This window comes from Cryptotermes secundus, unplaced genomic scaffold, assembly GCF_002891405.2.
Source record: "Cryptotermes secundus unplaced genomic scaffold, Csec_1.0 scaffold375, whole genome shotgun sequence".
Classification (NCBI taxonomy): domain Eukaryota; kingdom Metazoa; phylum Arthropoda; class Insecta; order Blattodea; family Kalotermitidae; genus Cryptotermes; species Cryptotermes secundus.
The window spans coordinates 182,410-199,787 of NW_019731222.1; the positions used below are offsets into that span (position 1 = coordinate 182,410).

At 38.3% G+C, this 17,378-nt stretch overlaps 2 protein-coding genes across 4 annotated transcripts in view; one reads left to right on the forward strand and one right to left on the reverse strand.

Annotated features, from left to right (window-relative positions):
• LOC111866490 (rRNA methyltransferase 2, mitochondrial) overlaps positions 1-509 on the forward strand; it is a 4,720-nt gene extending 4,211 nt beyond the window's left edge. Inside the window, exon 2 of the mRNA XM_023855481.1 lies at positions 79-509. Within this exon, the coding sequence (XP_023711249.1) occupies positions 79-509 (431 nt within the window). The remainder of the gene's footprint in view (positions 1-78) is intronic.
• A 10,764-nt stretch (positions 510-11,273) lies between these two features.
• The window catches only part of LOC111866484, an 86,963-nt gene continuing 80,858 nt past the window's right edge, over positions 11,274-17,378 (reverse strand). The window contains exons 3-4 of one of the 3 annotated variants that reach the window (XR_002843158.2): positions 14,364-14,555; positions 12,080-12,151 (exon numbers count right to left, since the gene is read on the reverse strand). Coding sequence is in view for 2 of the 3 variants with exons in the window: in XM_033752273.1 (XP_033608164.1) it covers positions 12,017-12,151 (135 nt within the window). In the remaining variant the exon portion in view is untranslated. Of the gene's footprint in view, positions 12,152-14,253; positions 14,556-17,378 lie in introns of those variants that run through there. The other 2 variants (XM_033752273.1, XM_023855467.2) reach the window with 2 other exon arrangements.

Here is a 17,378-nt window from a genome sequence, read left to right on the forward strand (position 1 = left end):
CTGCAACTTTACATTAGAGATACCTTTGGCCACATCTTGTTGATCATCTTACAGTTGAAGTCAGTTGTGTTCTTACAGATGCCAAGAAGCCTGCCGGACAAGTTATAGCTGTCGATCGTAACCCAATATACCCCATAGAAGGCGCCATATTGATGGGTGGTGTGGATTTCACAGCAGCTTCTGCCCAAGCGAAAGTCCTGGAACTGCTGAATGGCAAGAAAGTTAACATTGTTTTGAGTGACATGGCTCCAAATGCAACTGGTGTTCGTGATATAGACCATGAGAATATTGTGCATTTGGCATATTCTGCATTGCGCTTTGCTCTGCAGGTATCGTATGTGGGTGGATCTGTCCTACTTAAGATATGGGATGGGCGTGAATCCAACAGATTGGAACAGGACATTGCAAAGTTCTACAATCATGTAAGGGTTGTAAAACCACCTGCCAGCCGTGGGGACTCTGCTGAAAAGTTCTTATTGGCAAGAATGTTCAAGGGCTTAAAAACGTAACATTTACTTTGTAATATAATGTTATCAATTTTGTATTCAATTAAAGAACTACTTCTATTAAAACCTGGTTGTTTTATTAAATTTTATACAATAATTATGCAAACCCTTGTAGCTTCTTGTTTCATTAAGCACCATTTTTGTGTGTGACCATTATTTTGTCTTTTTCTGACAGCTTCACCGAGCTCTGTTATGATGATCTGTTGCATAACAGTGGTGACTTTTAACTTGTCACTGTTAGACAAACTGGGAGCCTCTACTGACAGACCATTTTTCTGAATTTCCTGCTATGGCAGATGCTGCTGCATGGGGTGCCACATGCTTTTCCATCTGTATGCACTGCCTGTGGTTGCTGGTGTTGCTGTCTTTACAAAGTGCAGCTGTGTAGGACTGCTTTTGAGAGGTGTACTTAGAGAAGAATGTCCTCCCAGAGGATCCTCAGTAGCTCATTGTGCTTTTCTCATTTGTAGTTGTCCTTTTGCATGGCTGCAGCCAAGGAATGAGCTGGGTGAGGTTTCTGTCCCTAACAGCTAACTGGCTCTGCTTACAGCATCTCCCCACGGACCTTGTAGAAAGCACATTATCTCTATTGCAGTGCAATTGTTGCGTTTTTGTCTGTTTGCAGAGCTGTTACCTAGCAACGGCTATTTCATAGTTACTTGTTTCATGGTGTTTGACTAACAACAGGTCTGCATGCTACAATATATTACTTTTATTGGGAATTACCTTATTTTGGTTTAGAAAGTAATACTTTTCTGCCAAGCGTGTACATGTAGCTGTGTTGCTATGGACTTCTATTTTGGAGGAGCTACTTTCTGAGTGCCATTATTGGTAAATGGGTTCTAACTGCAACAGTAGCTCCACCCACTATGTGGCTGTAGCAGAAAATTGCTCTGTTGCAGTCATATTCACAGAAGAGATAACATGATATTATTTCTTCTGCATTAATTATCACAGGTGCATTTTTATAGGAATCTCTTTGTTGTAAGGCAGTGTATTATTTTTTTTATTGCTAGTGGGGTGGGACTAAGTGCCTTATACTGTGGCCACTTCTGGCCTATTGTACCAGCCCCAGATGATAGGTGAGGGTGATTGTGGAGCAATTGGTGGAATGAAGATTGACAGGGGAAACCGAAGTACTTGGAGAAAACCTGCCCCAACGCCACTTTGTCCACCACAAATCCCACTTGACCAGACCCGGAATCGAACCCGGGCCACTGTAGTGGGAAGCCAGCGACTAATCGCTTGAGCTATGGCATGGCCAAGGCAGTGTAAGGCAACATTATTTACAAATGCGTCATACATTTTGTGAAGGTTGGTATCAAACTGTGATACCTATAAGCAATGATCTGTAGGCATGCCGTACTGAGAAACCTCACTGACCACTCTCGACTCTTCTTCCATGAAATTGCCTACACAGTGTATGACAACCAAGTTCAGATGTTTGTTGCAGAATGTTGACTGCTTTCATCAGGCTTAGAGTACAGATTGCTGGTGGACTCTTGTGAACACAGAAAGGAACCCTTTGGTGCCTTAAGATGTGGGGAAATTTGATTAGCTGAACAACTGTTAGGTTCTCAATAAGGACTGCTCCAAGGACTTATGAAACATCTACAATAAGAGTAAAGGTAGAAGGTAAGGTAAAACTACCCCTGTAACGGACCGTGAAGGCCTATAGGGTTGTGAGACGTCAAAGCTCCCACATTTTCTCTAGACAATCAGCTCACAGATGGCAGTAAGATTGTCATCCTTACATGCTCACTGCCCTTTATGCCCCAGGAAGATTCCTGGTACTCATTTCTGTTGGAGGCTGAGTTGACCCCAGGGCCATAGTGCAGCTGGAAGATTCGGTAAATTGAAAACATTCACCTCATTCAGACTTGAACCCATGATCTTCCAGCTTGTAGCATATTGCCTCAACCATTTACGTTACCATGTGCCCCCTCTACAATAAGAGTTATTACAGAAAAATGATGTGGCTCATATTTGTGTGCTATAACTCTAAAGCTAACATATTTGGAAATCACTCAAAAGTACTGGGTTTTTGGACTTTGCCCATCACCCAGTATTAAAAAAATTAGAAAACATAACGTGCTGGAAACTGGAACAATTTCCATTCTCAGATGAGGGGGGAGACTCTGTTGGGATCCTTAGAAAGAGCTAACCTCAATCACTGGACCAATTTGGAAATGAAAGTAACAAATCAAAACTGCTGATACAAAGAAATTAAGTGATTATTTCTGAAGAATGCCTGGTGTCATTCAATTACAAATCTTTTTCCTTTCCCACCTGCTATGTTAAAACATAAAGATTATATAAATGTATAATTTTGCTCTCTCTTATGTATACGGATGTGGAACTTGGTGTCTGTCATTAGGGGATAAAAATAGATTCAAGATGTTTGAGAACAGGATGCCGGGAAGAATATTTGAACCTAAAAGAGAGGAATTAGCATGCTGGAAAAAATTACATAATTAAGAAATTTAAAAAACTGTACTTCACTAAGAGGTTGAAATTAAAGTACAGTCTCCAATAGCTTAACCAATATCAGGTTTAATAATCATCTAATGCCTTCGTTGGTACTTTCTGATGCTGTATATAAGATTTTTGGTTCTTATGGAATTCTGTCTCTGAACGCTGACGATAATAAACAAACATAATTATTGCCAGTAGTACCTCAGATACCAACATAACTATGTGAATATACATCAGAGCTTTTGGAACTCCACCAGTTTCAAAAAGTGAACAGCTTGTGTGATTCAGTACAATCCATAACTGCCCTGTCAAACTAGCACATGTAGCAATGCTGCCAACATTATTGTTTGCAAACCAAAGCCTTGTGTCTTTCAGTTCACAGCCACATGTTAAATTGTTATCAACGAAATAAATTACTAACAAACTCTCCATTCCTTGCAACAAATTCTGAGCATTCAGCTTCTTTATGTTGGTACCAGTGAGATCAAGAAACACGACCTTGTGCAGGTCTTCAAACATGTGGTCAGAAAATGTCCCAATCACTTTCTGTCTTAGTGAGACTGCAGTTAAGTTGCTAAGGCCCTGGAATGTGCCAGCTTCTAGAAAACTTAGCTTTTTCTCACCTAAGTCAAGCATTTGTAAGCTTGATAAAGCACAGAAAGCATCTTCATGAATGCTGTTTATCTTATTCTTATTCAAATACGGTTTCTAAACTGACTGTAGGCCAGAAAACACTCCAGTTTGCAAGGTGTGTAGCGAGTTGTCTGTCAAGTCCAATTAAGTCAAATTTATCATTCCACTGAATACAGTGTGGTCAGCTGACTTGAGATCAGTTTGAATGTCTGAAGATGTAATAAAATCTGCCAACTTGAATTCTTTCTCGTACAAGACAGAGATATTGTCTTTGGTTATATGAAGTTGTATGTACCAGAATGGTATGCCCACTGGTAGGTGATGCAGACCTATGTAGTCACACTGTACAATTGGTCTTCACTTAAAGCATACACAGTTTCTTGGGAAAAGCACTGTAGTGTCTTGCTCTTTCAGTAGTTATTAGTTATTTAGAGAGGGTGGGTTTCCCCATGCACCGCAACCAGTTTGATCTATTGTGCTTCCCTCTCTGATATTCTACCAGTCTCTTTACCCTAACGATAAATGGTGCGTACCATCAGTCCCGCCGAGCAAGTGAGTTCGGCCACTTGCTTAGCGGTGTCTATAATGCTTCCCCCATCTATCAGAGGCCTTAGAGGCTATTGTTGGGCGGGAAACGTCCTGGAATTTGGCTCAGTGATCCCCATTGGGGATATGAGGTTCTTTGACGTGCTGTAAAGTTACGACACGGGACACACAGCTTAAAGTCTCTCCCGGAGGACTTGTTCCCTGAATTTTTCCGCCCTTAAAAATTCGACAACCTCCGCCGGGTATTTGAACCCGCGTACCACGAGTCATGAGGTGGGAACGTTACCTCTAGACTACGGAGGCCACTTGCTCTTGCAGTAAAGCCAACATCAGCACCAAAACAGGATAATAATGCCTTGTAAGTCATTTGGCTTTTTTGCAAGAAAAGTACTTCAGCTTGAACTAATTAATTTATTACAAAAGTAGCACTGCAGTTTAAGTACTGTCAGAGATTAAACGTGAACAGAGAAATTCATGGAGGTAGGCCTAGGTCCACTGGGGCTGTAGTGCCTAGGAAAAAAAAATATTAAACACTTACATAAATAGGATATATTACAAAGTTTGAGCAGCTTCAAGATTTGAAAACCCTTACTACATGATCAGACAGGGGGATATTTGTGAATCATGGGTGAAAATGGTTTTTCAGAGCTCAGCAGATGATTGAAATCCACAGGAAAGCCTTGTTGTGATCAATATATGTTATAATGTAAATTATTATGATGCAGGTTAGAGAGTATGTTCTTGCTTGCACTGTTTGAAATGACAGTTATGACACTGTAAGGAACTGGAAATGACTCCATTAAAAAGAATCACTGGAACTAAATAAACAGCTCCTACCAGCATTTACACCCAATTCCAGCCCATTTAATAATGATTTAGAAAGGATGAAGAACAAACCAATCATAGTCTCTTCTAACACTATCCTGGCATTGAGTTTGACAAACTGAGGTAAATAACAAAAGAAAGCTATGTTAGGACAGTTGGTTTATGTACCCAGAATCAAACTTGGGACCCCTTGAGTTTAAGGTAAAAGTGCCAGCAGTCAACCCCAACAATTGATCACATTTTATGGAAAGAAACAAAGCATAGACTATGCAGTATCTTAAAGTAAATGCATGTATGGAACAGAGTACTGGTTACAAAATGAGACAGCTGGAATTAGCAAGGGTTAATGTTTGGAGCAATATTTATGGCTAACTAGGTACAATCTGATCAATGAAAGTAAGCACTTAATTACAAAAAATAACCTTAATTTGGTGCAGTTGGGATGGTTTGAAATGAAACAGAGAAATACAGTAGGAGTAATGAAAACAATGAACACTGTTATGAATGCGTAAACAAATGGAAGGAATTTGAAAGCAAAGATGAATGAAATGACCAACTAATCAGATACCAACAGGGAAATGTAGAAGACAGACAAAACACCACCACCACCACCACCACCACCAACAAGAACAACAACAACAACAACATGATGATTACAAGGAATTCATTAAACACTGACAGATGGAATACTGGAATAATTAAGTTATGGACCATAAGCACAGAAAATATATGAAATGGAAAAACTTAAAAAAGAATGAAGTTAGTATAAGGTTCATACAACCTATGTGGCTGTATTTTAATAAAGGTAATGTGTCACAAAATGTATTACCATTCTAGGCTGATATTTAAAATATTAGGCAAATTGGGACCTAACAGGTATAACGCAGTAGTACATACAGCATATTATCGAAAATGAGTTTACAAGTATGTACGATTACCCTAAAATAGTATGTATCCTGGAAGTATTAGTTATCGAAATTTAATGTGGGAGAAAACTGTGATTAATGACTTGACAAAACAATTTTGTTTTTTGGGGGCTTATTTGCAATGCTCATCAAACAGGGCATATAGCAACAAATTAGATGAAAACAAGTGGGATTACATACAACATGGAAAGGTTTAAGGAAAAGACTGCTGTAGCTTATTTTAAATAGTATCCCTGACTTATTTCATTTAGTCTGAAATGATATACTGAACTTTGCACAAAGATTCCTCTACTAACCAAATAACTCCACGGAGCTGGGTCCTTCTTGAGAAGCGACCAGATGTGCAGTTACTCAAGAACTTCCAAACAATTTATGGAACATGAAGATTCATTACCACGTTCACAAGAGCAATCCACTAGTCCCTATCCTGAGTCAGATCAATTCAGTCCATACTGCCTCATCCTATCTCACTAAGATCCACTTTAATATTATCATTATCATTTATTATCATTCAACAATCCATACATACAGGTATTACAACTATTTGGATAAGGAAATTGTCAGTTTTACATCTAATTCTCATGCATATCTTTACAGTATACACTGTACCACCCTAATATAGGGGGTCTGTCATCTGAATAATATTATCTAGATCTAGTTACCATTAATTTCATTGTCTTTACACAAATACAACAGATTAATCAGCTGTATATTACATTTACACACTTGAAGAATCAAAAGACATAAATTCATCTACAGAATAAAAGGAATGTTTCAGCAAAAAAGATTTTAATTCCCTTTTAAATGAGTTAAAATTTTACCTTTGTTTTATTTGATTGGGGACCTTATTATACAAACTAATTCCCATATTTATCACACACTTAAATATAGTTCTCCTGACAACAGGCCAGCGAAAAATCTAACAATCTACAGCAAAACCATCAGTTATTATGGGCGTTATAACATAGGTGTGCAGCTGGATGAAACATTGACGTCGAACCCCCCAGACGATTTAAATACCTTGACGAAACATACACGTCAAACCTCGCTGAACGGTTAAGAAGAGCTGTATTACAGTGCTGTACATGAAAATTTAATTTTCTTCGTGTGTTATAATTATGAATGTCTGAATTTATTGCCATGAAAGCCTTGTACTTTTTGATAAAGCATATCGCCTCCAATATATACAGAGAAAGTAATGTTAAAACACTGTAATCTTTAAAAATTTGTCTACATGTTGTGCGACTACTAATACCACTAATCACTCGAAGAACCCACTTTTGCAATTTAAAAATGCTTTTAATTTCCCTATCCCCACCCCACAGTAAGATACCATTTCTCATACATGACTCAAAATTCGAGAAATAAATAATTTTTATCATATATGGACTCATTATTTCTTTTAATATTTTCACCGTATGAATTACTTTGCATAGCTTTGCTTTCAGAAATTGAGCATGAGCGCACCATGTTAAGGTTTCTGTCATGTGAATTCCAAGAAATCTCAGTTCTGACTGATATACTATTTCTGTATTATTAAAAACTATTTGTGGTCTTAACGGATCTCTCCGCTGTTTTAATGAAATGACATGCCAGATGTCTTTTTAGTATTTATTACAAGGTTATTTTTTGAAACCATGTTCCTAATTCATTCATAACATTCATTATCTTCTATTGAAGGTCAAGTTCATCTTTTCCAGTAATTAACAAATTGGTATCATCTGCATATAAAACCAGCTTTGCTCCTTGAACATTTTCTGTAAGATCATTAATGATTGATTGATTGATTTCGTCACTGTAGATCATTGTACATGATATATGACAAGTCAAGTTAATTCTGAATATTAACAATTTGATATATAAGTAGATTAAAATTACAATAGTTACAATTTTTTACTACTGATTACAATTTAGAATTAGTTAGATATTCTTATTTGTGGAGAATTTGATGGAATGTATAGTAAAAATAAAAGCGGCCCCAACACTGATCCCTGTAGTACACCATACTTCACTTTCCTACATGATGAATTATAACTGGTTTTGACACTGCGGTCAGTGTTTTTTATTTCTACATATTGGAGTCTGTTTGACAGATAAGACCTGAACCACATGTTTGGCACGCCTCTTATGCCATATGAGTCTAGTTTCTCTAATAGTATATCATGGTCTATTACGTCATATGCCTTTGATAAATCAAAAATAATCCTGTAGCATATAGGCCGTTATCTAAGGCCTCCTGTATACTTTCAATAAAAGACTGACTTGCTGTGTCAGTTGATTTATTCTTTCTGAAGCCATTTTGGGCCCTGTTAATATATTATTTTAAATTAAAAAAGGCATTAGCCTATTATACATTAATTTTTCTAATATTTTGGAAATGGCTGATAAAATGGATATGTCTATAGTTTTTAATATCATGATATTCCCCCTTTTTTATGCAGAGGTATCACTTTACCTAATTTTAATCCATCTGGGAAGGTGCCTAAACTCAATGAGGCATTGCAAATATGAGCCAGGGGTCTTTCTACATAATTTATACATTTCTTAACAAGATAAGCTGGTATCTCGTCATATCCTGCAGATAATTTACCTTTTAGGCTATTTGTTACACACACTATTTCATATTCAGTGACTGGATGGAAAAATTAGGGCAGCAGTTTATCCTTTGTTTCTTCCATTGTTTTCTTTTTTGTTAGTTATTGTTGTTTTGACTTAAAGGTCATCAACTATTTCAACAAAGAAATTATTTAACATATCTGCCACACTTTGCAGATCTGATATTATTTTTGTACTGCTAAACAGTTGGATTTTCTTGTCACCCTAACATGACTTACCAACTTCATTTTTTATTAAATGCCACATAGCTTTCATTTTATTTTGAGACTTTGAAACATACTTATCATTTGCTATCTTTTTTGCTTCTTTTATAACACTCTTATAAATTTTTTATATCTGGTGATATATTTCAGCATGTCCCTAGACAGATTATGCTGTTTTTTAAAACCATTTTACAGTTTCATCCTTTTACCAGAATTTCTTATACCTTGGGTAATCCATTTGTTTTTCCTTGACATTTTCATATAAACAGTCTCTTTTGGAAATGCTATATTATAATACTAAAGGATCGTGTCCATAAAAACATTAAAACTAGCACTTGCATCTGAGATTGAAAAACTCTCCAGCCATAACTCCTTCTGCAATAAATAATTAAACTCATGGATACCCTCTTTAGTAAACTGTCTTTTTCTGCTCATTTTAGGACCCATCTCTCGTCTATTGACTCCTTCCACTGATCAGGCAGTTCTTCCTTACACCAAATTCAATTAACGAGCTAATGGATCTTGCACCATAATATTTCACCTCCTGCTTGATCTTTTCTACCAGAATTTGATCAACACCTGGCAAGTTATATTTCTCAAACTTTTCAATAGCACTTTCAAACTCAAAAGGACTAGGCTCAGGTACTGACGGCTCAACTATAAGTTTCTATCTCACTAACCTAACTGATCCTGTGTTAATTCAATAACTGAGAGAAGTAGTTCCTCCACCTGTTCAAAATGTTGTGGGAATCTGCAGGCATTGCACCATTCTATTTCTTTACTAAGTTACTTCTAGGGGTCATGCCATACCTCAAGCGGTTAGTTGCTGGCTTCCCACAGCGGCCGACCCAGGTTCGAGCCCAGATCAGGACATGTGGGATTTGTGATGGACAAAGTAGCACTGGGGCAGGTTTTCTCTGAGTACTTCAATTTCCCCTGCCAACTCTCATTCCACCGACTGCTCCACATTCATCATCTATCATCCGGGGCTGGTACAATAGGCCAATTAGTGGCCAACGTACCAAGTGGACTCAGTCTCACCCCACCCCAAGAAAAAAAAAAAGTAGTTACTTCTAATTTGGTAACCTTTCTTAAATTCATTTATTCCTCTATGCAGGTCTTTAATGTTCATGTTTTTACTATTCGTTGCAAGTTCATTTATTTTTCTTTCTGATGTTCCCTCCTTTCAATCCTGAAATACCTGCTGGCTTCACAACCTATATTGTTTAGATTATCCCTATTTATTTCGAACAGTTCTCTACAACGTATATAATAGTCATACTATAATGATTCAGATACCAAAAAGCAAGATTACTTTTTGTGTGTTGCAAACCATTTACTTAACCAATTGACAGTCTTTCATTCCATTTAACTATTTCTGTTGTGACTTAATCTGCGATTTTGATGCAAGGTAAAATCATTTCACTGCAGCTTAGCAAGGTGAACTAATGGCAAGAAATCTGAAAGATGAATACCCATTTAACCAGAATTCAGTCTCCTGGCAATTAATCATCAATGTCAGAAAGTTAATAAGCAGATCCTTTATCTTTTGTTACTGTCCAAAGGATAAGTACTTTGTTAACAAGAGTCCATCACTGAACCCTATCTCAAGGCCTCATCCCTGTAACCCATTTATGTAATTTTGTATTCCAATATTTTTGCTAAATCATCCACTTATAGATCCCCAAAGTAGTTATATAACTGTGCATCTGTCTTATGTTTGTTACATGCTAACTTCTGGTGGTGGGGGTGGTATAAACTGCATGTATCTTAATGTTGTAGGCAAGGAAAGAAAAATCTAATATTCCCTGAGTCTGTAGAGATAAGAAAATTCTAAGTAAACTACAGTATTCTAAATTCTTAAGATATATCTCTGTCTTGATAACTTATACCATAATCGCCATTAGTTTCAACAAATATTTCCAGTGCTACCATATCATAAAATTTCCCATTCATCAATTAAAGTATTGAAGACATATGATATATAAAAGAATAATTATTCAAATAGATCATTTATTTAATTTATCATACAGTGTCCCTTTTCGAACTTCTGGCAAAACAAATTTTTAGATGATATGACTGAAACTCTTACCAAGCGCCTATAAAAGAAAACTCTTACTCAAGATGGAAGTTGAGTATCAAGATCGAAAAACCGCGGTAAGAATGAACGCATATAATTCTCATGCTTATCTCAACCACGATGGTAATAACCTCCAGTGTATCGCTCACATATGGCCTTGCACTAACCTCAATCGTAAAGATGCTTCGAGCTATATTAGTCCATTGGTTTAATGCCCTAAATCAACTGAGGTCCCTACAAGCCCATCCAGTTATTCCTGATTAGATTTTTTTTAATTCGCTTAGTGGGGGGTGGAGTCCAACTGGGTCCACTCGGCACGGCGGCCACTGATTGGCCTATGGTAGCCTTCCCCTTGTGATTATGATGGATAATTTGGTGGAATGAAGATTGGCAAGGGAAACCGAAGTACTTGGAGAAAACCCGCCCCAGCGCCACTTTGTCCATCACATCCCACTTGACCAGACCCCAGGATCGAACCCGGGCCGCCGCGGTGGGAAGCCAGCGACTAACCACTTGAGCTATGGCGCGGCCTTATTCGTGCAAATCGCTTGGATACATTAAGTTGTCAGTCACTGGCTTAAGGACCGCTTTTCTTGAAAGGCTAGGATTCTGCAGATAAATGTCTATAGAGGAGAATTTCAAGCTGGCACTAAGTAGTAAAATAATTTTGTACTGAAATTTCAAATCCGAAAACTTTTCTCCAAATCGTTTCTATACTCTGGAGTACAATGGTTAATAATGAAATCTAATAATATGGAACCCATTAATAGGCAGTGGGGGAAGTGATGAATTCTGGTCTGGAAATCAGGTCATGAGGAAATGCAACGGTACGGCCTGGTAGTATTAACATTTCTTTCCGTAATGTTCAAGGCAACGCATACCAGAGGTGTGAAATTCATTTCTCAAACGAATGTCAAACACACTTCACGGTCTGAAATTCACTACATTGGCGACAACAATGCAGAAACTAATTTCCTTGATAATATACCGCCAAAGTTGGCGGCATTATGCAGTAATACACTCATCACATATTGCGCAAGATTGATCAGTTTTTGCTTTAAGAAGTGCTGTAGCGTTTCATTTATTCATCAATGGCTCTACATCACTTCGTTGGGCCCTGGTCTCTTCTTCAGTTTCGTTAATAATTCTTTACGCAAACGGTTAAGACTCCTTGGGCGAGTGACCAGACATTCGCAGAACCTCTACCTACACGCAGGATATCACGAACACACATACATCCATGCCATTGAATGGGATTCGAACCCACGATCCCAGCGTCCGAGTGAGCGATGACAGTTCACGCCTCAGTCCGCGCGGCCACTGCGTTTGGCACGGTTGCTTCTACAAGACAGAAATACAATCCACAGGTTTTACTGAGACATTTCCTTCTCTAAAGTCACAAAGGTAGTTCGCATTTGTTGTTATTACAAGAAACAAACAAAAAAAAAATATCATAACCTCAATTTTCTGTTACTGAGGCCTCCAAATTTTAATTGCCTCGGGGTCCACACAACTGCAAATGCGGCCCTTATGTCTGAATACATACATTTTATTTACTACTTTTTGCCTATGTTTATATTATCTATTTTTTGTCGTGGCATAAACCCAGTATCAATTTTTCCCACTGAATTATGAGCTCAATACATGCGAATTCTACATTCGCTTAAGTTTACAGGAATTTTCATGAATGTGCAGGGTTTACTGTGCTACCATTTAATAAATGCTGTCCTTTGCTCGCACACTGACTGTCAAGGGAAGCTAAAAGCAAAGTATTTCGGTAGCATTGACATGCCTGTCTCGTTGAGTTTCATGAAAATCTACGAATTCATTAGTATGTGCGGACACATCAAATATCGACTGCCGTCTGAAGATTTCCATTACAGAATGTGTGAGGAACACATTGTGTGAAGAGCACATTTGCACACATTGAAGTATTACCACAATGTGGGGCTAGGGACGTGATACAAGAATCGTGACTTAGAGAAATACGAACCATGCATATCAACGTTCCTTACTTTTCTATTTGTACATTTCATCGCCTGAGTACTGGATTGTTCTACGTCCAATTTTGGGCGAAATGTGATAACGCGCTGTTTTTCGTCTATGTATTACGTTGCCCTATCTCGACATACTCTAATGGGTGTGCTCCATTTGCAAGTGTGAGATTTCTGTATTTAATTCTAGGTCACAATTAAACTATGCTTGCTTGCTCAACTTCAAAAGTATTTCCTCGGAAGTTGGAGTGGATGGACACAGAACGTTCCAAAATTCAGGTGACGATTAATGATTTAGTGATTAAATTTGGAGTTTAACATTTCATCTTCATATGAATTTTTGTTTTTAAAATTTATTTACATCTTCAAGGTTGCCTCGTCGTCAGGTAGTGATGTATATAATTACACCTTTATTAATAAAATTACTGGATTCTATTTTCAACATATTACGGGAACAAAAGCCGCCATACCGAGATCTCATTGAATACACACACAGTACTTCCTTTCAGAAGGATGCCTGTTCAATGTTCGGCTTGCCCTTCAAATGTTTTAAAGCAGTAAGTTATAAATCCTTTTAATCTGAGGCTAATTTGACGTGAATAATATTTTACTACCACATCTTATACAAAAGGCTCAAAATGTTAATTAACAATTTAAGAGAAATGGTTATTAATCAACCGTAAAAATATTTATGCATAATTTTATATTAAATTTGGACCGCCACTGTGTTCTAGTGCTCAGAGTTCCTTCCTACAGACCCAGAGGTCCCAGGTTCATTTCCGGCGCTACCAGATTTTTTGAGAAATAGTGGATTTGGTACGGGGTCCACTCAGCCTCGTGAGGATAATTGAGGAGCTATTTCAAGGAAATAGCGTCTCTGCTCTAGGAAACCAAGATTAACGGCCGTGGGGATCCGTTGCGCTCACCACGTGACACTCTCTCTCCACAAATTTGGCACTAACTTCGTCGACAAGCGGCGGTCGCTCGGTCGGTATAGTTCGCTTGAGGACTACAGGCCACGGAGTTTTTATATTGCATTTATGTTATTTAAGGTGGTTTATTCTTGTCAGTTTTTACTTTTGAAGCTTTAATTAGATAACTAATATTATCGACGGTTCGCGGAAGAAAGCTTCATGTTACCGTTGAGGTCGTGACTACTAATCTGAGCAAAGTTACTTATGATTTATTTCAACCGTCTTCCAGTGCATACACTCATCTATCTCACTCCTCTCTCTCGCACTACATGTTTCGGCATAAAAGTGCCATCTTCAGGTGCTTATTCGATTTACGTTAAACTAGTTCACTGCATGCCTTGCCGTCTTCATATTAAAATAACTAAAATATATATTTATCANACTAGTTTAACGTAAATCGAATAAGCACCTGAAGATGGCACTTTTATGCCGAAACATGTAGTGCGAGTGAGAGAAGGAGATAAATGAGTGTATGCACTGGAAGACGGTTGAAATAAATCATGGACTTAAATCAGTGCAACAGGACGCTAAAATATAACAAAGTTACTTATTCTGATATAGAGAATTTGGTCGTATAAGCGTTACCTGTTTTATATTCAGAGGCTCCGATTTGCTTCTTGAACTGGTGACTGGATATCCCGACGTTTATTTTGAAGCGTTCTATGTTCCAAGATTTAACGCCGGGTAATTTGTTGAAAGTTGTGGTTTCCTTAGTTCCTACACACAAATCCTTGGAGAGTATCTCGTAATAATTCAAGATACTGGGCGTTATATAACCTATGAAGTACAGAAAACATCATTATATAAACTAAGGGGCTGTGTATGCACGTAAAAGAACCTCATATCTCCTAAGGAGGTCACTGAGCCAAATTGCGGACGTTTCCCGCCCAACAGCAGTCTTTAATACCTCTGGTAGTTGGGGGAACCATTATAGATACCTCTCAGCTAGTAGAACCGGTCTCGCTGGCTGGGCGGGACTGATGATAAGCACCAGTACCGGTAGGATATAGAGACTGGTAGAAATCATAGAGGGAAGCACAATGGACCAATACAGGTCTAAGTGCATGGGGAAACCCACCCTCTCCAATAACTAACTAAGGGGCTGTGTATCATTTACAAGAGTCATATGTCTGTGGTACACCTTAAACCCCGTTTAGTCTCATATTTTCAATTACACTAGGCCCCTCCTGGCCTATTCTCTATATACGTAGTTAACTTCATATCTCCCTGGCTATAGAATTCAGTGATCTGACCCCAAGGCAAACGATGAGACACGTAATTTTGTATTGGCGTAAACATAAAAAGGCTTCTAAATTCCTGTTGGAATTATGTTTTATACGTTAACCATTATAACCGTCGCGAACAACTACAAAATTTGGAGGCCGTATTAAGGAAGATCTGCGTGATTCGAATATTATTTACTTGTTTATTTATTTACGTTTTACTTTATGTCTCTCCCATAATCTCGGAGTACGGGTACAGCATGAAGTCGTGGGATTATTGAGGTATGGCCAAACTTGAGATTCTGCCCCGGCATTTACTTGTAGGGACTGAGAAAATTCACGGCCCTCCCCCACCCCCACCCCTTTCAGCATAGTCGGTGCCTCGACCCGATTCGAACAGGGCATTTTTCGAATAGAAGTAAGAGCAATTAACGGTTCCAGCCAATCTGCTTGGTATTGTTGGAAGCTACAAAACAAACTCCGTGGCCTGTGGTCCACAAGCGAACTATGCCGACCGAGCGACCGCCACTTGTAGGCGAAGTTAGTGCCAACTTTTGTGGATAGAGGATATCACGTGGTCAGCGCAACGGATCCCCGCGGCCGTTAATCTCGGTTTTCTAGACCGGAGCCGCTATTTCCTTGAAATAGCTCATCAACTATCCTTATGAGGCTGAGTGGACCCCGTTCCAGACCATCTACTTCTAATCTAATCTACATCTAATCTGGTAGAACTGGGAATCGAACCCGGGACCTCTGGATCTGTAAGCAGGAACTCTGACCACTATATCACAGAGCCGCTACACTCGTGAAATTTGTATAAATGGCCTAAAACAATCACAAAATTTCGTAATTAATGTTTTCTGCTTCTTGAAGTCTGCATTATACAAACTGAAGCATTTGGAAGAGAGAAGTAATGAGCAGTGTTTCCCAGAACTTCTTACTGAAATACAGTTTTTCTGTTAACATTTCTGAGATATGAATGGTTGGAAAAATTTATTCTGTATTTGGAATTTGGCTTATAGCTTATAAGTCCCAGGTCAGTGCCTTATTGTATGGATACGTCAATGTCTGCATTGCGCAGAAACTCAATGCCAAGTCTGATGTCGCATTTCCAACTCTCTCCTGCCCTAAAACCGACGCCATAGCACGTTTCCCCCTATGACTGTCCCACAATTGGTTCGTCAGAAGCGTCAGAACTAAGAATTTTAACCAAAAACTGATGTATAAATTCATGTGACTAAATAGCAAGCATATTCATTTTTGTAAGGTTTAATACACTGTATGAGTTCGTTGATGTGCTAATGAGGCTTAAGCGGTTACACCATAATCAAATGTATTGCATGTGCTTGAAATCAGAGAACAACTACACAGATAAATGGATCTTGTTGAATTCCACTCAGTTATAAGGAGTATGGTTGCAAAGATTAAAGCACGGAAAAAATGCTTGAAACATTACTTTACGCAAGAAACGAGTTCCTTCACATGCCCGACAAATATATGAAAATATTTCACACATGTGTTGCTATTTCGCAAGCCTGTTGCTTGTTTCATGGCACTGTTCATTCAATTATTTCGATACTCCGAAAATGATCCAGAACTGTTAGAGCAAAGAACACTTAATTTCTAAATTAAATCTATGCACAGTTATATACGGGGGCACGCTGTGGCGTAGTTGGTTGAGGGGGCTATGCTACAAGCCGGAAGGTCGCGGGTTCAAGTCCCGATGAGGTCACTGGATTTTTTTTTTCAATTGACCTAATTCTTCCAGCCGCACTATGGCCGTGGGATCGACTCAGCCTCTAACATAAATGAGTACCAGGAATTAATTAATTAACTTTCCTGGGGAGCAAAGCGCGGCCGGCGCCTAAGGCTGACAACCTTACCGCCATCTTTGAGCCGATTGTCTAGATCAGGCATGTCAAACTCAACTTGTACAGAGGGCCACCTCAGCCCTGTAAATAATAGTCCAGGGCCGCACTTCAAAATAGAAATATACATTAGATTTTGATACAAGGAAATTTAATTCTATTTATTATTTAGGAATAATTTCAATATAATTACCTAAAGTCACATATCTTAGTTTTAAAAAGCAAGAAAATGCCATTTTTGACAAGTATCAATCAGCTTTTCAATATGTAAAAAGAGAGATTACACAAGAAATTATGTTAGAAATAGCAAAACATTGAATTTCCTGCAGCCTGCTAATTTATGTCTGCGTGAGACTTCTTGTCTTCTGGTCTGTTGGAAAATTTTCTTTACAAAAAAATATTTCTACTAAAATTTTAATATTGATTTTAATATCAATTAGCTCTAAAAGTTGAGGGGCCGCACTTTGTGGCTATGGGGGCCGCATATTTGACACGGCTGGTCTAGATAA